The following is a 16414-nucleotide window of genomic DNA, read 5'->3' as shown; positions in this document are numbered from 1 at the left end:
GGCACTGCAGGCGGCAGCTTTACCCACTATGCCACAGCGACGGCCCCAGTGATTAAAAATTTTAGGGTGTCAGAGCAGTGGTGTAGCAGGTAAAGCCACTGCCTGCAGTGCTCACATCCCATACGGGCACCGGTTCTAGTCCCTATAGCCACATGGGACACCTGGAGGAGGTTCCTGGCTGCTGGCTTAGGGCTAGCCCTGTCCCAGCTTTTGCGGCCATTTGGAGAGTGACCAGTGAATGGAAGACTTCTCTCTCTCTGTAACTCAGTCTTTCAAGTGAATAAAATAAAGCTTAAAAAAATTTTTTTTAAGACAGGGGCTTACATTGTGATACAGCAGGTTAAGCCACTACCTGCAACATCAACATTCTGTATAAGCACCAGTTCCTGTCCCACCTGCTCCACTTCGAATCCAGCTCCCTGCTAATATTTCTGGGAAGTCACTAGAAGATGACCCTTGGGCCCCTGCACCCACATGGAAGACCCAGATGGAGTTCCAACCTCCTGGCTTTGGCCTGGCCAGCCTTCGTTGTTGAGACCATTTGGGGAGTGAATTAGCAGGAAGATAGTTTTCTCTCTCTTTCCCTCTGTGTCTGCCTTTGCCTAACTCTCCATATCTGTCACTCTGCCTTTTCAATTAAAGAAATCTTCAAATAAAATTTTTTTAGACAAATGTCAAATAACAAATATAGTGATAACTCTCATTTTATTTTGTTGACACCGCCTCTAACATTAATGCACTCCTCAATATGTTGTAGCTCGATTGGGAACATAATATAATAACCAAGGTTTTGTTTGTCATGAAGGAAGTTTTTAAAGATCTTTGGATGGACTGAATCACCATGATTTTATGACATTTCCTTTGTTGCTTTAACTTTAGTTTAAGAATGGTGATAATATCTTCCAAGTATGCCAATTTTTGTTGCCCAAGTGTTATCTTGAAATAAAAATTTCACATTTTATTCATGAGTCATATCCCCTCTTTGATACACATCCTCTTGACAATCATTGAACTTTGGACATGGTTAGCTGCAAGCTCTAAGCAGGTTTTGAAAAGTTGAGAATATTCTGTGAACCAAATGTTTTTGTGTAGTCATGAGCTTTGGTGTAATATATTTAGATTCTAAAGCATCATACATAACTTAGCTTATAATTTTGATGCCTTATACAATGCTTTACGGTTGTTTATTGCTCCATTACTTTTGATTCCTTTATAGTTTTTCCAGTTTGGTTTATATTGACCAACTTTTCAAGTTCTGTAAATATATCTAATTCAACCATGTGTGAAGTTAAGTTTAAACAACAGATTATTCTAAAAATCTTTCCACTCATTTGACAAATTAAAGATTTTATACAGCTTGCAATCTTGTGTCCCTATCATTGAAAAAAGTGTATTAGACAATGACAATAAATATTTGATTATGAATTTGATAATATGGTACTTATCCACAAGGTATAGTTTTTAATTTTTTTTCCAAAAAAAATTACACAATTTTGCCTGTACATACTTGAATTCATTAAAGTTAACACACCAGTCCAGCCTGCTGGCTATTTTAAAATGTCGAAGTTTTCAAGTGTGTTGAATATGTAGTGTTGGTGTGGGTGTAGGACAATGAGAATTTTTACTCACTTTTGATTTAAGTGGAACTGTTAGAATCTCTTAAAGCAGTTGATAACATCTGTCAAGATAAAATATGCAAATTCTACATTATTCTGTTTCCAGTAACTTGCTGTACAGAAATAATAGTGTGTTTGCAAATACAGGGTATGTTTTCTGAAGCATTAAAAAGGAAAAAATAGAAATGTTATATCAGGGTAAAAGTGATGATATTTGTACAATGCAATTCTAGATGGTTTATCTTTTTTTTTTTTTTAAGATTTATTTATTTGAAAGTCAGAGTTACACAGAGAGAGAAGGAGAGGCAGAGAGAGAGAGAGGTCTTCCATCCGCTGGTTCACTCCCCAAATGGCCGCAACGGCCGGAGCTGCGTTGATCAGGAGCTTCTTCTGGGTCTCCTATGAGAGTGTAGGGACCCAAGGACCTGGGCCATCTTCTGCTTTCCCAGGCCATAGCAGAGAGCTGGATCAGAAGTGGAGCAGCCAGGCCTCAAACCAGTACCCATATTGGATGCTGGCACTGGAGGCAGCAGCTTTAGCTGCTAAGCCACAGCGCTGGCCCCCGATGGTTTATCCTAAAATATGTTTGTGATAAATGTGATAGCTAAAAGGATGTGTAAACATGCTTTGTAGACACCCTGGACATCTTGAGGAGTATATACACCTAAAGGTTAATGAGTGTCTCATTGATTAGCTGTGCCCTATTTTCTTTTGTATTTTAAAATTTGTTACAGATATGTCTTAACAATTGATGGCAAATGTGTAGTGGATAAAAAAACTAGTTCATTATTTTAATGAGAAATAGCTTTCACCACCCTCATTTTATGTGTATAGTTATACTTGCGGAGTATAGCTATGTATGCCTAAACTGTGTCATTTAAAGGAACTGTTTTATTACAGGTTCTAAATGAGAAGAAACTTCAGGAGGTTGACAGTTTATGGAAAGAATTTGAAACTCCAGAGAAAGCAAACAAAATGTAAGTAATATTGAAAGTAAGAATTTAGTAGTTAACATAAGATTTTGTTTTGTGCTTTCACATTTTTTTTATTGTTTCAGGGAAAATGTTGTTATAATTACAGATGTTTTGCCGGCACCATGGCTCACTTGGCTAATCCTCCGCCTGTGGCACCGGCATCCCATATGGGCGCCAGGTTCTAGTCCCGGTTGCTCCAGCTCTCTGCTGTGGCCCGGGAAGGCAGTGGAGAATGGCCCAGGTGCTTGGGCCCCTGCACCCGCATGGGAGACCAGGAAGATGCACCTGGCTCCTGGTGGCTTCAGATCAGCACTGCGCCAGCCATAGTGGCCATTTGGAGGGTGAACCAATGGAGGGAAGACCTTTCTCTCTGTCTCTCTCTTTCACTGTCCAACTCTGCCTGTCAAATAAAAAAAAAAAATTACAGATGTTTTATTTGGAACATAGGCCATGCCTACTAATTATATTAGTTGCAGACTTAATTGGACAGCACCCCAAAATTGCTATTTTATAGGATATTTGAAAGCACAGGTTGGGAATTAAGTATAAATTTCCATTAAAGGTAGTAATTGTTCAAATCATGGAATTCTGACTGATTTTACTTTTAATTTCTCTAATATCCAAACTTTAAAAAAGAGATTTGAAAGTCAGTTAACTTTTTTTAATTTCATTTATGGGGCTAGTCCTGTGGTGTAGCTGGCATCCCCAAATGGCCACAAAGACTAGGGCTGGACTAGGCAAAAGCCAAGAGCCTGGAAATTCTTCCAGATCTCCCATGTTGGTAACAGGGGCCCAAGCTCTGAGGCCATCCTCTGCTGCCTCCCCCAGGCACATTTGCAGGGAGCTGGATCAGAAGCAAAGGAGCCAGGCTTCAACTAGCACCGATGACATTGCGGGCTGTGACTTAAGCTGTAGAGCCACTCCACTGGCCTCAGTTTTCCTTTTGAAAGTGTTATGTGCTTTGCTGGGTTATTTTGATTCATCGTTGTCAATGATGTATTCTTGTTGGAACTGAATCCAAATGATCTAACTCAGATATTCGTCACTACCACTGAGATAGCGATGAATTAGCTATGCAAAATGTTGCTCTGCGCTTAAGTGTATCAGGAATAAAAGGTGCTAAATGTGGGTAACAGGAATCATATCTGACAATAAGCTTTTTTTTTTTAAGGCTTTATTTATTTATTTGAAAGGCAGAGTTACACAGATAAAAGGAGGAGCAGAGAGAGAGAGAGAGGTTGATCTTCCATCAGCTGGTTCACTCCCCAATTGGCTACAACGGCCAGAGCTGTGCCAATCTGAAGCCAGGAGCCAGGAGCTTCTTCCAGGTTTCCCACATGTGTACAGGGGCCCAAGGATTTAGGCCATCTTCCACTGTTTTCCCAGGCCACAGCAGAGAGCTGGATTGGAAGTGGAGCAGCCGCAACTTGAACCTGCGCCCATATGAGTTAGTGGCACTGCAGGCGGCGGCTTTAACCGCTTTGCCACAGCGCCGGCCCCAATAAGCTTATTTTTAAAAATGACATTTGTATTGGGTAGAAAGTGAATGCCAGGGGCTGCCAGTGTGGCATAGCTGGTAAAGCTATCATCTGTGATGCTGACAGCCCTTTTGGGTGTTTTCCTGAATGCTTCACTTCCAGTCCAGTTCTCTGCTAATGGCCTGGGAAAAGTAGCAGAAGATGGCCCAAGTGGTTGGTTCCCTGCCTACATGGGAGACCTGAAAGAAGCTCGTAGCTCCTGGCTTTGGCTTGGCCCAGCCCTGGCCATTGCAGCCATCTGGGGAGTTAATCAGTAGATCTCTCTTTGTTTCTCCCTCTCTCTTTCAAATAAGTAAATTTTAAAAATAGGACATGGTATTTAAAAAAAAGAAAGAAAGTGAATGCCATGAGATTCCTAACCTCAGGGGCTTAAGTAATTTTTCTTGGGTGAATTTTATGTTATATTTTAAAACTCATCTATATCCTCTTTACCATTGGCCTAAGTTACCCTCAAAGCCTGCAACTTTATGCTTCTTGAAGCATTAGTAGCCCAACATTTGGAAAATCTGGTCATTTCATGAAAAATATGTTACTGCCCTCATACCCCGATGACAGGCAAGTTTCTTTTTATCGATTTGTGCCTTGAAAACATTCAACATTTGTTTTTCAGCTAGGTAGCTTTTGCAGAAACAATGTGTGTGCCCGTAACTTGGTTCTTTTCTTCTCTTTTTTTAATTTTAGAGTAAAGCTAAAACATTTTGAGAAATTTCAGGATACAGCTGAAGCATTAGCAGGTAAAGTTAAAGACTGGAAGCTTGCTTTTTTTTTTCTTGCTCTTAATATTGGCAATTAATTTTCCTTATTAAATGGTGTTTGATTCAGTTACCTGAGTTAACCTTACTTGATGTTGTCAATGATGCATTCTTAATGGAACTGAATTTAAGTGATCTGACTCAAATTCGTCACTACCACTGAGACAACATTGAGTTAGCTTTTTTCACCATAGGGCTTGTTTTCCCTCATGTGATGAGAGGTGAGAGAAGTTAAATTGATCTCCCTGTGGAAACCAACAGCATAATGCTGAAGCACAATTCAGTAAAAGCTGTTCTACAAGGGACCAAGGTAATGTGGTCAAGTGCATTGTAGTCCAAGTGTAAAACTTGAGAATGGCTAGGATTCACAGTTGGTAAAATAATAAGCACTCCAAGAGAATACTTTTTAGCTCAGAAAAATCTAGTGAAAGTTAGGGAAAGCAAAAGAAGTGATTTGGTTGGTTGGCTGTTTGTTTTAATACAGAGCTGCAGAAAAGCTCAAAGTGTTATGATTAAGGAGGGTGTAATTTTTTTTTTTTTTTTTTTTTTTTTTTTAAAGATTGAGAGGAATGGATGACTTGTCTTTCAGCTAGACCTAAAATTGACTTCGGTAGGTCAAGTGTTAGGTAAAATAGAAAGGGCAGATGTAAAACCCAAATCAGTTTTTTGATTTCTTAAATTCTGCATGACAAATCAGTCAACTACTTGGTGGCGTAACTTGAAAATGAAGGACTATAAGGAAGACTTCTTGTAAAATTAGGCAAGGATTTGACACATGTAAGTTAATGTCTTCTTAATCAGCCACAAGAAAGGTATAGTTTCCAGTGTGAAGACTGGGACTCCCACCAGACTTGCCACCTTAACCTTAGCAGAGGGGTCAGCTGAAAAGAAACACCAACAATGGAGCTAGTTTTCTCTAGTCTTTACAAAAAATGTTCTACGGTTCCTTCATCATCGCATCAGTATTTAGAACCACATACAAGCAAAAAGTATGGTAAAATTTGGATGTAATTCCAAGAAAGATTGTGTTAGCAATCTTCAGCTTTAGGGGGTATTGTCTACATGGTAAGAATAGCTGGAATTTTGAAGAGTGGCAGCCCTGATCATTGGACTCTTCTGAATTCCTGTTCATATACACTTTTTCATCTGTATGGATTTTTTTTTCTTTAAAGGTTTATTTATTTGAAAGGCAGAGTGACAGAGGGAGTGACAGGTAAAGAGATCTTTCATATGCTGGATCACTCCCCAAATGTCCACAACAGCCAGTGCTGGGTCAAGCCAAGACCTGGAATCTGGAACTCCACCTGGGTCTCCGATTTAGGTGCCAGGGGCACGAGTACTTGGGCCATCTTCCATTGCCTTCCCCAGGTTTTTTTTGTTTGTTTGTTTTTTTGTTTTTTGTTGTTTTGTTTGTTTTTTAAAGATCTATTTTTATTTATTTGAAAGCGTTACAGAGAGAGGTAGAGACAGGGGGTGGAGGTCTTTCATCCACCAGTTCACTCCCCAAATAGCCACAATGGCCAGAGATGAGCTGATCCAAAGCCGGAAGCCAAGCAGGAGCCTCCTCCAGGTCTCCCACATGAGTGCAGGGACCCAAGGACTTGGGCTATCCTCTGCTGCTTTCCCAGGCACATTAGAGGGAGCTGAATGAGAAGTAGAGTAGCCAGGACTCAAACCAGTGCCCATATGGGATGCTGGTGTCGCATGCTGAGGCTTTAACCCACTGTGCCATAGCACCAGCCCCTTCCCCAGGTGTTTTATGGGGGATGCTAGCATTGGAAGCAGCAACTTAATCTGAAGTTGGCATCTGTTGCCCCCTAGGGTGCACAATAGCAGGAAACTGGATTGGAAATAGAGCCAGGAAGGACTGAAAGCAAGTACTCTAATATGTGATCATTTAAGATGCTGTGCCAACTGGATTCTGTCCCGGAAGCCCCTTTCCAGGCAAGCTCTCTGCTATGGCCCGGGAGTGCAGTGGAGGATGGCCCAAGTGCTTGGGCCCTACCCCCCATGGGAGACCAGGATAAGCACCTGGTTCCTGGCTTCAGATCAGCACGATGTGCCGCGGCGGCCATTGGAGGGGGAACCAACGGCAAAGGAAGACCTTTCTCTGTCTCTCTCTCTCTCACTGTCCACTCTGTAAAAAAAAAAAAAAGCTGTGCCAAGCACCTGCCCCAAGTTACTATAAATAGCTAATGCATCAAGCACATAATGTTGTCAGATTTGTGCTCATCACTTCAAAATTGTCATTCAGTCCTTGAAATAATCCCATGAAATTTGAAACTCAAAATATCTTTGAATTCTTCTATGTGACTTCTTTGTATTTGAAATAATTAAACGGGAAAAATGCATACTAGGTGAGGATTTAAAGTCAATTCTCGGGACTGGCTCTATGGTGTAACAGGTAAAGCCACCCTGCCTGCAGTGCCAGCATCACATATGGGCGCCAGTTCAAGTCTTGGCTGCTCCACTTCCAATCCAGTTCTCTGCTATGGCCTGGGAAAGCAGTGGAATATGGCCCAAGTCCTTGGGTCCCTGCACCCGCATGGGAGAACCGGAGGGAGCTCCTGGCTTTGGATCAGTGCAGCTCCAGCCGTTGCAGACAGTTGGAGAGTGAACCAGTGTGTCTGTCTCTGCCTCTGCCTCTCTGTAACTCTGCCTTTCAAATAAATAAATAAATCTTTAAAAAAATAAAGTCAATTCTTTCCTTTTTAAGTTTCTTGAAGACAGAGATGTCCTTCACTGTCAAATTGTTAGCTTCTCTAACAGAATCAAATGTTTATAATGAATGTTTTTGGGTAAACGAATGAATGAAAGTACTGGGCTCTTCAGGAGCCTAATCATAGAAACCTACAGTGTCTTTTCCTATTTTATCAGAAAATTGAACATCGCCTTATTACTAAAAGAGCAGACTCCTTTCACAGGAATCAACTTCCATCTCCTCCGTAAGGCAATTGGAACGTGATAAAACCAAGCGGCTGTATATGGCACAGTGTGTGCCTTCAACCGTATAGTTTCGGGAAGAGTCTGGTAGAGTATAGTGTAATGTGAAGAATCAGTCTCAGTGGCAGAAAGTCATATGCCACTTGTGTGGAGAGGCTTATTTTCACTCTCCATTCCATTTATTTTTATTTTTCATTTATTTATTTATTTTGACAGGCAGAGTGGACAGTGAGAGAGAGAGAGACAGACAGAGAGAAAGGTCTTCCTTTTGCCGTTGGTTCACCCTCCAATGGCCGCCGCGGCCGGCGCACCGCGCTGATCCGATGGCAGGAGCCAGGTGCTTCTCCTGGTCTCCCATGTGGATGCAGGGCCATCCTCCACTGCACTCCTGGGCCACAGCAGAGAGCTGGCCTGGAAGAGGGGCAACCGGGACAGAATCTGGCACCCCGACCGGGACTAGAACCCGGTGCGCCAGCATCGCAAGGCGGAGGATTAGCCTAGTGAGCCGCGGCGCCAGCCTCTCCATTCCATTTATATTATGTACCGTAATTAACAAATTATTCTTTTTAAAAAAATATGTTTATTTACCATCTCAGTTCAAAAATAAGCTTTTCTCAGGGCTGTCTTTGGCAACTTGATGTCAAAAAATTTCTTTATGAAGGAAAGATAAGTGTAAATGTTAGAATAGATCCAGAGTAGAAATTTTACTTTTTAGAAATACATTTTGAATAAGAGAGAGAACTAGGATAAAATTAAAGGTACGCCAGGTTACAATAGATAATACTATAGATTAAGAACTAGGAGCAAGAAGTTGAATTTTAAAACTTTATTTGGACAAGTGTTTGGTGCAGTGGTTAAGGTGCTGTCTAGAACACCCACATCCCATATCTGAGTGCCTGGTTTGAATCCTGGCTCTACTTATAATCTAGTTTCTTGCTAATGTGCACCCTAGGAGGCACGCATCACTCAAGTACTTGGGTCCTTGCTATCCATGTAGGTAGCATACCTTGAGTTCAGAGCTCCTGGTGTTGGCTTGGCACAGTCCTGACTGTTGAAGGTTTTTGGGGAGTGAATCAGCAGGTGGAAGACTTCCCTTTCCCCTCCCTCCCTTCCTTCCTTCCTTCCTTTTTTAAGATTTATTTATTTGAAAGTAAGAGTTACACAGAGAGAGAGAGGCAGAGAGAGAGAGAGGTCTTCCATCCACTGGTTCACTCCCCAATTGGCTACAACGGCCAGAGCTACTCTGATCCGAAGCCAGGAGCCTCTTCCAGGTCTCCCACATGGGTGCAGGGGCCCAAAGACTTGGGCCATCTTCTACTGCTTTCCCAGGCCATAGCTGAGAGCTGGATTGGAAGTGGAGCAGCCGGGACTCAAACCACCACCCATGTGGGATGCCAGCACTGTAGGCGCAGCTTAACCCACTATGCCACAACACCAGCCCCTCCACCTTTCAAATAAATAAAAGCAAATATTAAAAAATTAATTTTTTGAAGAGGAGTTTTAAAAAAGATTTTTTATTTATTTGAAAGAGTTACATAGAGAGAGGAAGAGACAGATCTTCCATCCGCTGGCTCACTTCCCAATTGGTTGTAATGGCCAGGGTTGGGCCAGAGTGAAGCCAAGAGCTTCTTCCAGGTCTCCGAAATGGGTGCAGGGACCCAAGCACTTGGGCCATCTTCTGCTGCCTTTTCCCAGGTGCGTTAGCAGGGAACTGGATCAGAGGTGGAGCAGCTGGAACTCAAACCGGCGCTCACGTGGGAAGCCAGAGTCACAGGTGGTAGCTTTACCTGCTTCACCATAACGACAGCCCCTGAAGAGCATTTTTAAAACTTGGAAAGAACAAAAGGAGAATGATTAGAAAGATAGATCATAGGGAACCAATGTTGTAAACAAGTAAAATGTTAGAATCCCACAAAAGAGCCTAAATCCTAATATCTTCGACTGTACAATTCTCCTTCAAGAGCAGTGTGGCAGCCAGATTTTTTTTTTTTTTCTTAAGATTTATTTATGTGAAAGTCAGAGAAAGAGAGGCAGAGAGAGAGGCTTCATCCACTGGTTCACTCCCCAATTGGCCGCAACGGCCGGAGCTGCTCTGATCCAAAGCCAGGAGCTTCCTCCAGATCTCCCATGTGGGTGCAGGGGCTTGAGAACTTGGGCCATCTTCTGCTTTCCCAGGCCATGCAGAGAGCTGGATCGGAAGTGGAGCAGCTGGGACTTGAACCAGAGCCCATATGGGATGCTGGCCCTATAGGCAGTGGCTTTACCCACTACGTCGTAGCACTGGCCCCGCCAGATGCTTTTGTCCTCAGATTTCATCTGCCCAGATAACAGATGGAATGGACTTAATTCTGATGACTGAAGATGGGATCTGGAGAGAAAAGCAAGTATCTGGCTTACAAAGCACAAATTATCTGACCTTAGAAACCGACTTTTGTTCCTGCCAGGCATACTGTAACCTAAGCCAGAAGCCAACCAAATGTTAACCCCAGATGTGAGTCTAGAAAATGGAAGAGTTGGTCTAAGGAAGAATGAGAGTTAGAAATTAGGAGATTTAAGATTTCACAAAAATGGGAGCATTGCCATTCAGTAGGAATTTGTTGATCAATCACTGGAGGTTTATAAGCAGAGACCTTAGGACACATCTTGGTTGGAGATTAGTAAAGCTTGGACCTACAGAGATTTCAAAATGCTCACACTCCTTTTTGATGATATTGACGTTTTAGGATGTTTCATAGTCTAGAGCATCAAGCCTGTCTTATCTGAAGAGAGACAGGAGAGCAAATCTATTTGTCTTCTCAAAACAGATGGTGTTTTAAGATTTCAGGATTCTCTGAGTTCATGAGAGGTTTTGTTTAACCTAGGGGAATGAACTCTGAACCTGGTTTCCCTCCCGGCTCTGGTGCGGAAACAAGGGAAGATCAGATCAGATGAGATTGTGCAATGTATAACTTTGCCCTTATAGTTTGAAAGTAAATTATAAGTCTAAAGTTATGGTAAATTCAGGCTTTTTGAAAGGGAGTGTTTGTTTTGCTTCATTTTTCAAAAAAAAAAAAATTAAGGTAAGTCCTCACAGTTAAAAAATGAGTTAACTCCTTTGTATTTCTTTTTCCTGAAAAGCATTCACAGCTCTGATGGAGGGCAAAATCAATAAGCAGCTGAAGAAAGTTCTGAAGAAAATAGTAAAAGAAGCTCACGAACCTCTGGCTGTAGCTGATGCTAAACTAGGAGGGGTCATAAAGGTAAAGTCCTGGTTCTTCTGCTGGTCAGATCTCGTGTATGACTGACTTAAAAGCCTTCTCTTTGTAATGTAATAAGTTGCTGTCATAAACCCTTATCCTTGGTCCTTTTTACCTTAAGGCTACACAATAGTTGATTTCTGTGAGGGTTAGCAGAACCAAGCATGTTAATACACATGCCTATTCATTTTAGAAAATAGGGGAAAACAAAAGATGATTTTAAAAACTAGCTTTAACTCTGCTGCTCATATTGTCTATTAACACCATATTTATATCATGCCGTGTTTTTGTTTAGACACATTTTTTCTTCCAACAAAAATCAAATTGTGTCTTTAAAAAACATCACTGAGATTTTTATTTTTTTATTTTATTTTATTTTATTTTTTTATTTTTTTGACAGGCAGAGTGGACAGTGAGAGAGAGAGACAGAGAGAAAGGTCTTCCTTTTGCCGTTGGTTCACCCACTAATGGCCGCCGCGGCCAGCGTGCTGCGGCTGGCGCACCGCGCTGATCCGATGGCAGGAGCCAGGAGCCAGGTGCTTTTCCTGGTCTCCCATGGGGTGCAGGGCCCAAGCACCTGGGCCATCCTCCACTGCACTCCCTGGCCACAGCAGAGAGCCGGCCTGGAAGAGGGGCAACCGGGACAGAATCCAGCGCCCCAACCGGGACTAGAACCTGGTGTGCCGGCGCCGCTAGGCGGAGGATTAGCCTAGTGAGCCGCGGCGCCGGCCGAGATTTTTATTTACTTATTTATTTTAAAAGCCACTCTAAATTTGCTCTGTAAATGGCTGCGACAGTCAGGGATGGGCCAACCCAAAGCCAAGAGCCAGGAGCTCCATCTGCATCTCCCGTGTGGGTAGCAGGGACCTAAGTACTCAATACTGCCTCCTAGGGTTTGCATTAGCAGGAAGCTGGATTGGAAGCAGTACTGAAACCAGGAACTTGATGTGGGCATCTTTTAAGCTACATTTTAAACTATTGTGGCTGATGCCCGCCCTTGACATTTAATTTTTTTTGTTTTAAGATTTATTTATTTGACAGCCAGAGTGACAGAGATCTCTGCTAGCTCGCTCTGCATTCCATATGGCCACAACTGTTGGAGCTAAGCCAAGTCAAACCCAGGAACCTGAAGCACCATCCCAGTCTTCCACATGGTAGCAGGGGCCTAAGTACTTCGGCCATCATCTGTTGCTATCCTAGGCACGTTAGCAGGGAGCTAGATTGGAAGTAGCTTACCGGGGCTTGAACCTGCACTCATTAGTGGGATAGTGGTGTTGTAAGTGGCACCTTAACCTGCTGGGCCACAGTGCCAACTCTGTGGCTGTTTAACATAAATACCAGAAGACTTTATTAGAAGGTATAATTGCTTGAGATAATAAATAAAGTGAGAGTGAAAAGACAGGAGAAGTAGCCTGTCAAATAGGAAAAAAACAGTTCCAGAGCCACTTGTGATTGGTTGAGCTGCAGTGGTTAGAGTACATACTGGCAGGTTAATAATTATGATCATAAACATATAAATATACCTTTGATTAATGAAGTTAGGATTATATTATAGATCTCTACAGGTAGAAAAAACCATGTGAAATGGCAGCAGTGTGCTAAAGAGGGTTTTGGTAAGTGAGAATTGTTAAGTAGTTCATTTATTTTATTTATCTGAGAGACAGTTAACAGAGAGTGAGGCCAGTTCTCCCATCTGCCATTTTTTTTGAAAAATGAAGCAACTCCCTAAATGTTGCTATAATGGGCCAGGCCAAACAGGAGTTTCATCAGGGTCTTCCATGTAGGTGGTAGGGGCCCAAGTATTTGAGCCATCTTCTGCTGCTTTCCCAGTGCATTAGTAGAAAGCTGGTTTGAAAGTGGAGTTGAGGCTTGACCAGCGCTCATATTGGGTGCTGGCTTCATAGGCAACTTAATCCATTGCATCACAGCGCTGGCCCCAAGTTTATTATTTCTAACACTGTCAAACAATAAGATTTTCTGTGATAAGTCTCTACATCCTTTGAAGTGTCCATGAGTGCCATGAGAAGTGCCATGTGTTTCTGTTAAAACCCATACATTTTAGCATTTAGGAAGAAAGCAGACTTTCATATCCTAAGGCCATAAAACATTAATTCCAAATTGATATATATATGTATTATGCTCAAAAGAAAAAGAAGATAGTGTGGTAATCTACTGCTTGAGTGGCTGTGTGCACATGTAGTATAAATCAGACACAAAGTCATTTTGCCAATTGGTCGCATTATGGGTGTTTTTTAAAGTTTTTTCATTTGAGTTTCTCTTTTAAAACCTTATGCTGGGGGCTGGTACTGTGACCATTAAGTTAATTCTCTGGCTCTCATATGGGCACCAGTTCTAGTCCTGGCTACTGCTCTTCCAATCCAGCTCTCTGCTATGGCCTGGGAAAGCAGTAGAAGATTGCCCAAGTCCTTGGGCCCCTGCACCTGCGTGGGAGACCTGCAAGAAACTCCTGGTTCCTGCCTTCGGATTGGCTCATCTCTGGCCATTGCAGGCACTTGGGGAGTGAACCAGTGAATGGAAGACCTTTCTCTGTCTCTCCCTCGCTATCTGTAACTCTTCCTCTTAAATAAGTAAATAAAATCTTTTAAAAAATTGCCTTATGCTGTTTATCATTTGTGTAACAAATTTTTCTGAAATATTTATTATTTTATTCTTATTTATTATTCTTTATTTTATTCTTAAGCAGAGTGCAGTATATAGTTTTTTTTATACATATGATTGTATACATACAGTGAAATAGAACTCTGTAGATTTTAAAGACTTGTATACGGGGCTGGTGTTGTCCAGTGGGTTACACTGCTGCCCACCACACCAGCATCTCATATGGGCATCACTTTGTGTCCTAGTTGCTCCACTCTTTTTTTTTTTTTTTTTTTTTTAAGATTTATTTTATTTATTTGAAAGAGTTACAGAGAGAGGTAGAGACAGAGAGAAAGAGAGGTCTTCCATCCGCTGGTTCACTCCCCAGATAGCCGCAATGGCTGGAGCTGTGCCGATCCGGAGCCAGGAGCTTCTTCCGGGTCTCCTACACGGGTGCAAGGGACCCAAGGACTTGAGCCATCTTCTGCTGCTATCCCAGGTCATAGCAGAGAGCTGGATTGGAAGTGGAGCAGCCGGGACTAGAACTGGTGCCCATATGGGATGCTGGCTCTTCAGGCCGTGGCGTTAACCCACTGTGCCACAGCGCCAGCCCCAGTTGCTTCACTTCTAATTCAGCTCCCTGCTGGTGTGCTTGGGAAGGCAGTGGAAGTTAGATGGGCCAGATACTTGGACTTCTGGACCGCTTTGGGAGACCTGGACAGAATTCCAAACTCCTGGCTTCCACCTGGCTCAGCCCTGGCTGTTGGTGGTCATTTGGGGAATGAATCAGCAGAAGGGAAAATTCTCTGCCTCTCCCTCTCTGTAACTCTGCCTTTCAAATAAATAAATCTTTTTTAAAAAATAAGACTTGTAGATTTATGTATATATTACCATACGTGTATCTGGAAATATTTAAGAGATTCTATATTTGTCTGTAGAGAAAGAGGCTAAGATTCAGAACTTTCTCATTTAGTACCCTCTGAATAGTATTTCCTTTTAAATATGTAATATTTAAAGTATCTATTTTATTAAATATTTATTTGCATCTACTTGAAAGATGGAGGGAAAGAGATTCATCTTCCACCTGCTGGTTCACTCTCCAGATGCCTACACAGCCAGGGCTGAGCCAATTGGAAGTCAGGAATCTGGAACTCCATGCAAGTCTTCCATTTGGTTGATAGGGTCTCAGACCGTAAGCCATTTTCTGCTGCCAGCCAGTATGCATTATTAGGAAGTTAGATTGGAAGTGAAAGAGCTGAGACTGGAACCAACACACCAATATGAGATGTGGGCATCCCAGGTGGAAGCTTGAACCATTGCACCACAACAACCTGCCGCCTTGTATTTTTTATTAAAATGCTGTACTTAACGTAAAGTAGTAAAAGATGCCCTCAAACCAACAAACAAGGACGAAACTATTAAATCAAGTTGCTTTTATCTTTTATAGCTTTTGGTTCATACACTCAAGCTGTCTTTCAGGAAGCTTATATCATAATTGACTTCTACCATAAATGTGTAGAAGGTTTTTTACACAAACCCATTAGAGGCTACACTTGTCAGACTGAGAAATTCATGTTTAATATTTGAGAAATAGATTCAGTAAAGCTTTCTTAAAGACATTTGTTCTTCTTCCTCTAGGAAAAGTTGCATCTCAGCTGTATTCACAGCCCTGTTGTTAATGAGCTTATGAGAGGAATCCGCTCACAGATGGATGGATTAATCCCTGGGGTAGAGCCACGTGAAATGGCAGCTATGTGTCTTGGATTGGCCCACAGGTGAGAATCACTAGAAAATACAGTCAGTTTGTTTTGGTCCAATAAATGTAATAGCATTGGACTAAAAATGGTACAAGGACTAATTAAGTCTTATGAGGAAGATGATGTCCAAGATGGACATAAATGTGGTAGGGTATATTCATACATGCCAAGTTGTGATAGGATGTATACTTTCATTTTTTGAAAAAGATTTATTTACTTATATGAAAGGCAGAGTTACAGAGAGGCAGAGACAGAGAGGTCTTCCATCTGCTGGTTCACTCCCCAGATGACCTCAATGGCCAGAGCTGGGCTGATCTGAAGCCATGAGCCAGGAGCTTCTTCCTGGTTTCCCAAGAGGTATGGGGTCCAAGGACTTGGACCATCATCTACTGTTTTCCCAGGCCATAGCAGAGAGCTGGATTGGAAGTGGAACAGTCGGGACTTGAACCAGCGCCCGTATGGGATGCAGGCACTGCAAGCAGTGGCTTTTCCCGCTATGCCACAGCACCAGTCCCAGGATGTATACTTTCTGATCTTGGCATAATACTTCTTCCTATTTATTTATTTATTTATTTGGCAAGCAGAGTTAGTGAGTGAGAGAGAGAGAAAGGTCTTCCTTCCGTTGGTTCACCCCCAAATGGCTGCTACGGCCGGCGCGCTGCACCGATCCGAAGCCAAGAGCCAGGTGCTTCCTCCTGGTCTACCATTGGGGTGCAAGGCCCAAGCACTTGGACCATCCTCCACTGCACTCCCAGGCCACAGCAGAGAGCTGGACTAGAAGAGGAGCGACCGTGACAGAATCCGGCGCCCCAACCGGGACTAGAATCCGGGGTGCTGTCACGGAAGGCGGAGGATTAGCCAAGTGAGCCGTGGCGCCGGCACTTCTTCCTATTTATAATGGATCTTCCTATTTAGAAAAATTAACCCAGCATAGCTTTTTAAAATTTTTTATTTGAAAGGCAGAGACCCATATTTCATTCCCCTAAAGACTAAATAACAG

At 42.4% G+C, this 16414-nt stretch overlaps 1 protein-coding gene and 2 non-coding genes across 5 annotated transcripts in view; all 3 read left to right on the top strand.

Moving 5' to 3' along the window:
* NOP58 (NOP58 ribonucleoprotein) overlaps positions 1–16414 on the top strand; it is a 33545-nt gene that overhangs the window by 4193 nt on the left and 12938 nt on the right. Inside the window, exons 2-6 of one of the 3 annotated variants that reach the window (XM_070070374.1) lie at positions 2517–2593; positions 4810–4862; positions 5075–5190; positions 10941–11062; positions 15296–15432. In XM_070070374.1, the coding sequence (XP_069926475.1) occupies positions 10955–11062; positions 15296–15432 (245 nt within the window). In that variant the 5' untranslated portion in view covers positions 2517–2593; positions 4810–4862; positions 5075–5190; positions 10941–10954. The remainder of the gene's footprint in view (positions 1–2516; positions 2594–4809; positions 4863–5074; positions 5191–10940; positions 11063–15295; positions 15433–16414) is intronic. The other 2 variants (XM_002712540.5, XM_008258987.4) reach the window with 2 other exon arrangements.
* Positions 3569–3657, top strand: LOC127491923 (small nucleolar RNA SNORD70). Its single transcript, XR_007920848.2, has one exon. It is a non-coding gene; the product is annotated as a small nucleolar RNA SNORD70 (small nucleolar RNA).
* On the top strand, positions 4969–5055 carry LOC127491924 (small nucleolar RNA SNORD70). The gene has a single exon (XR_007920849.1). It is a non-coding gene; the product is annotated as a small nucleolar RNA SNORD70 (small nucleolar RNA).

Source organism: Oryctolagus cuniculus, chromosome 3 (assembly GCF_964237555.1).
Source record: "Oryctolagus cuniculus chromosome 3, mOryCun1.1, whole genome shotgun sequence".
Lineage (NCBI taxonomy): Eukaryota > Metazoa > Chordata > Mammalia > Lagomorpha > Leporidae > Oryctolagus > Oryctolagus cuniculus.
Note: the sequence above shows the minus strand (reverse complement) of the source record. Positions and strands in the feature narration are given on the sequence as shown.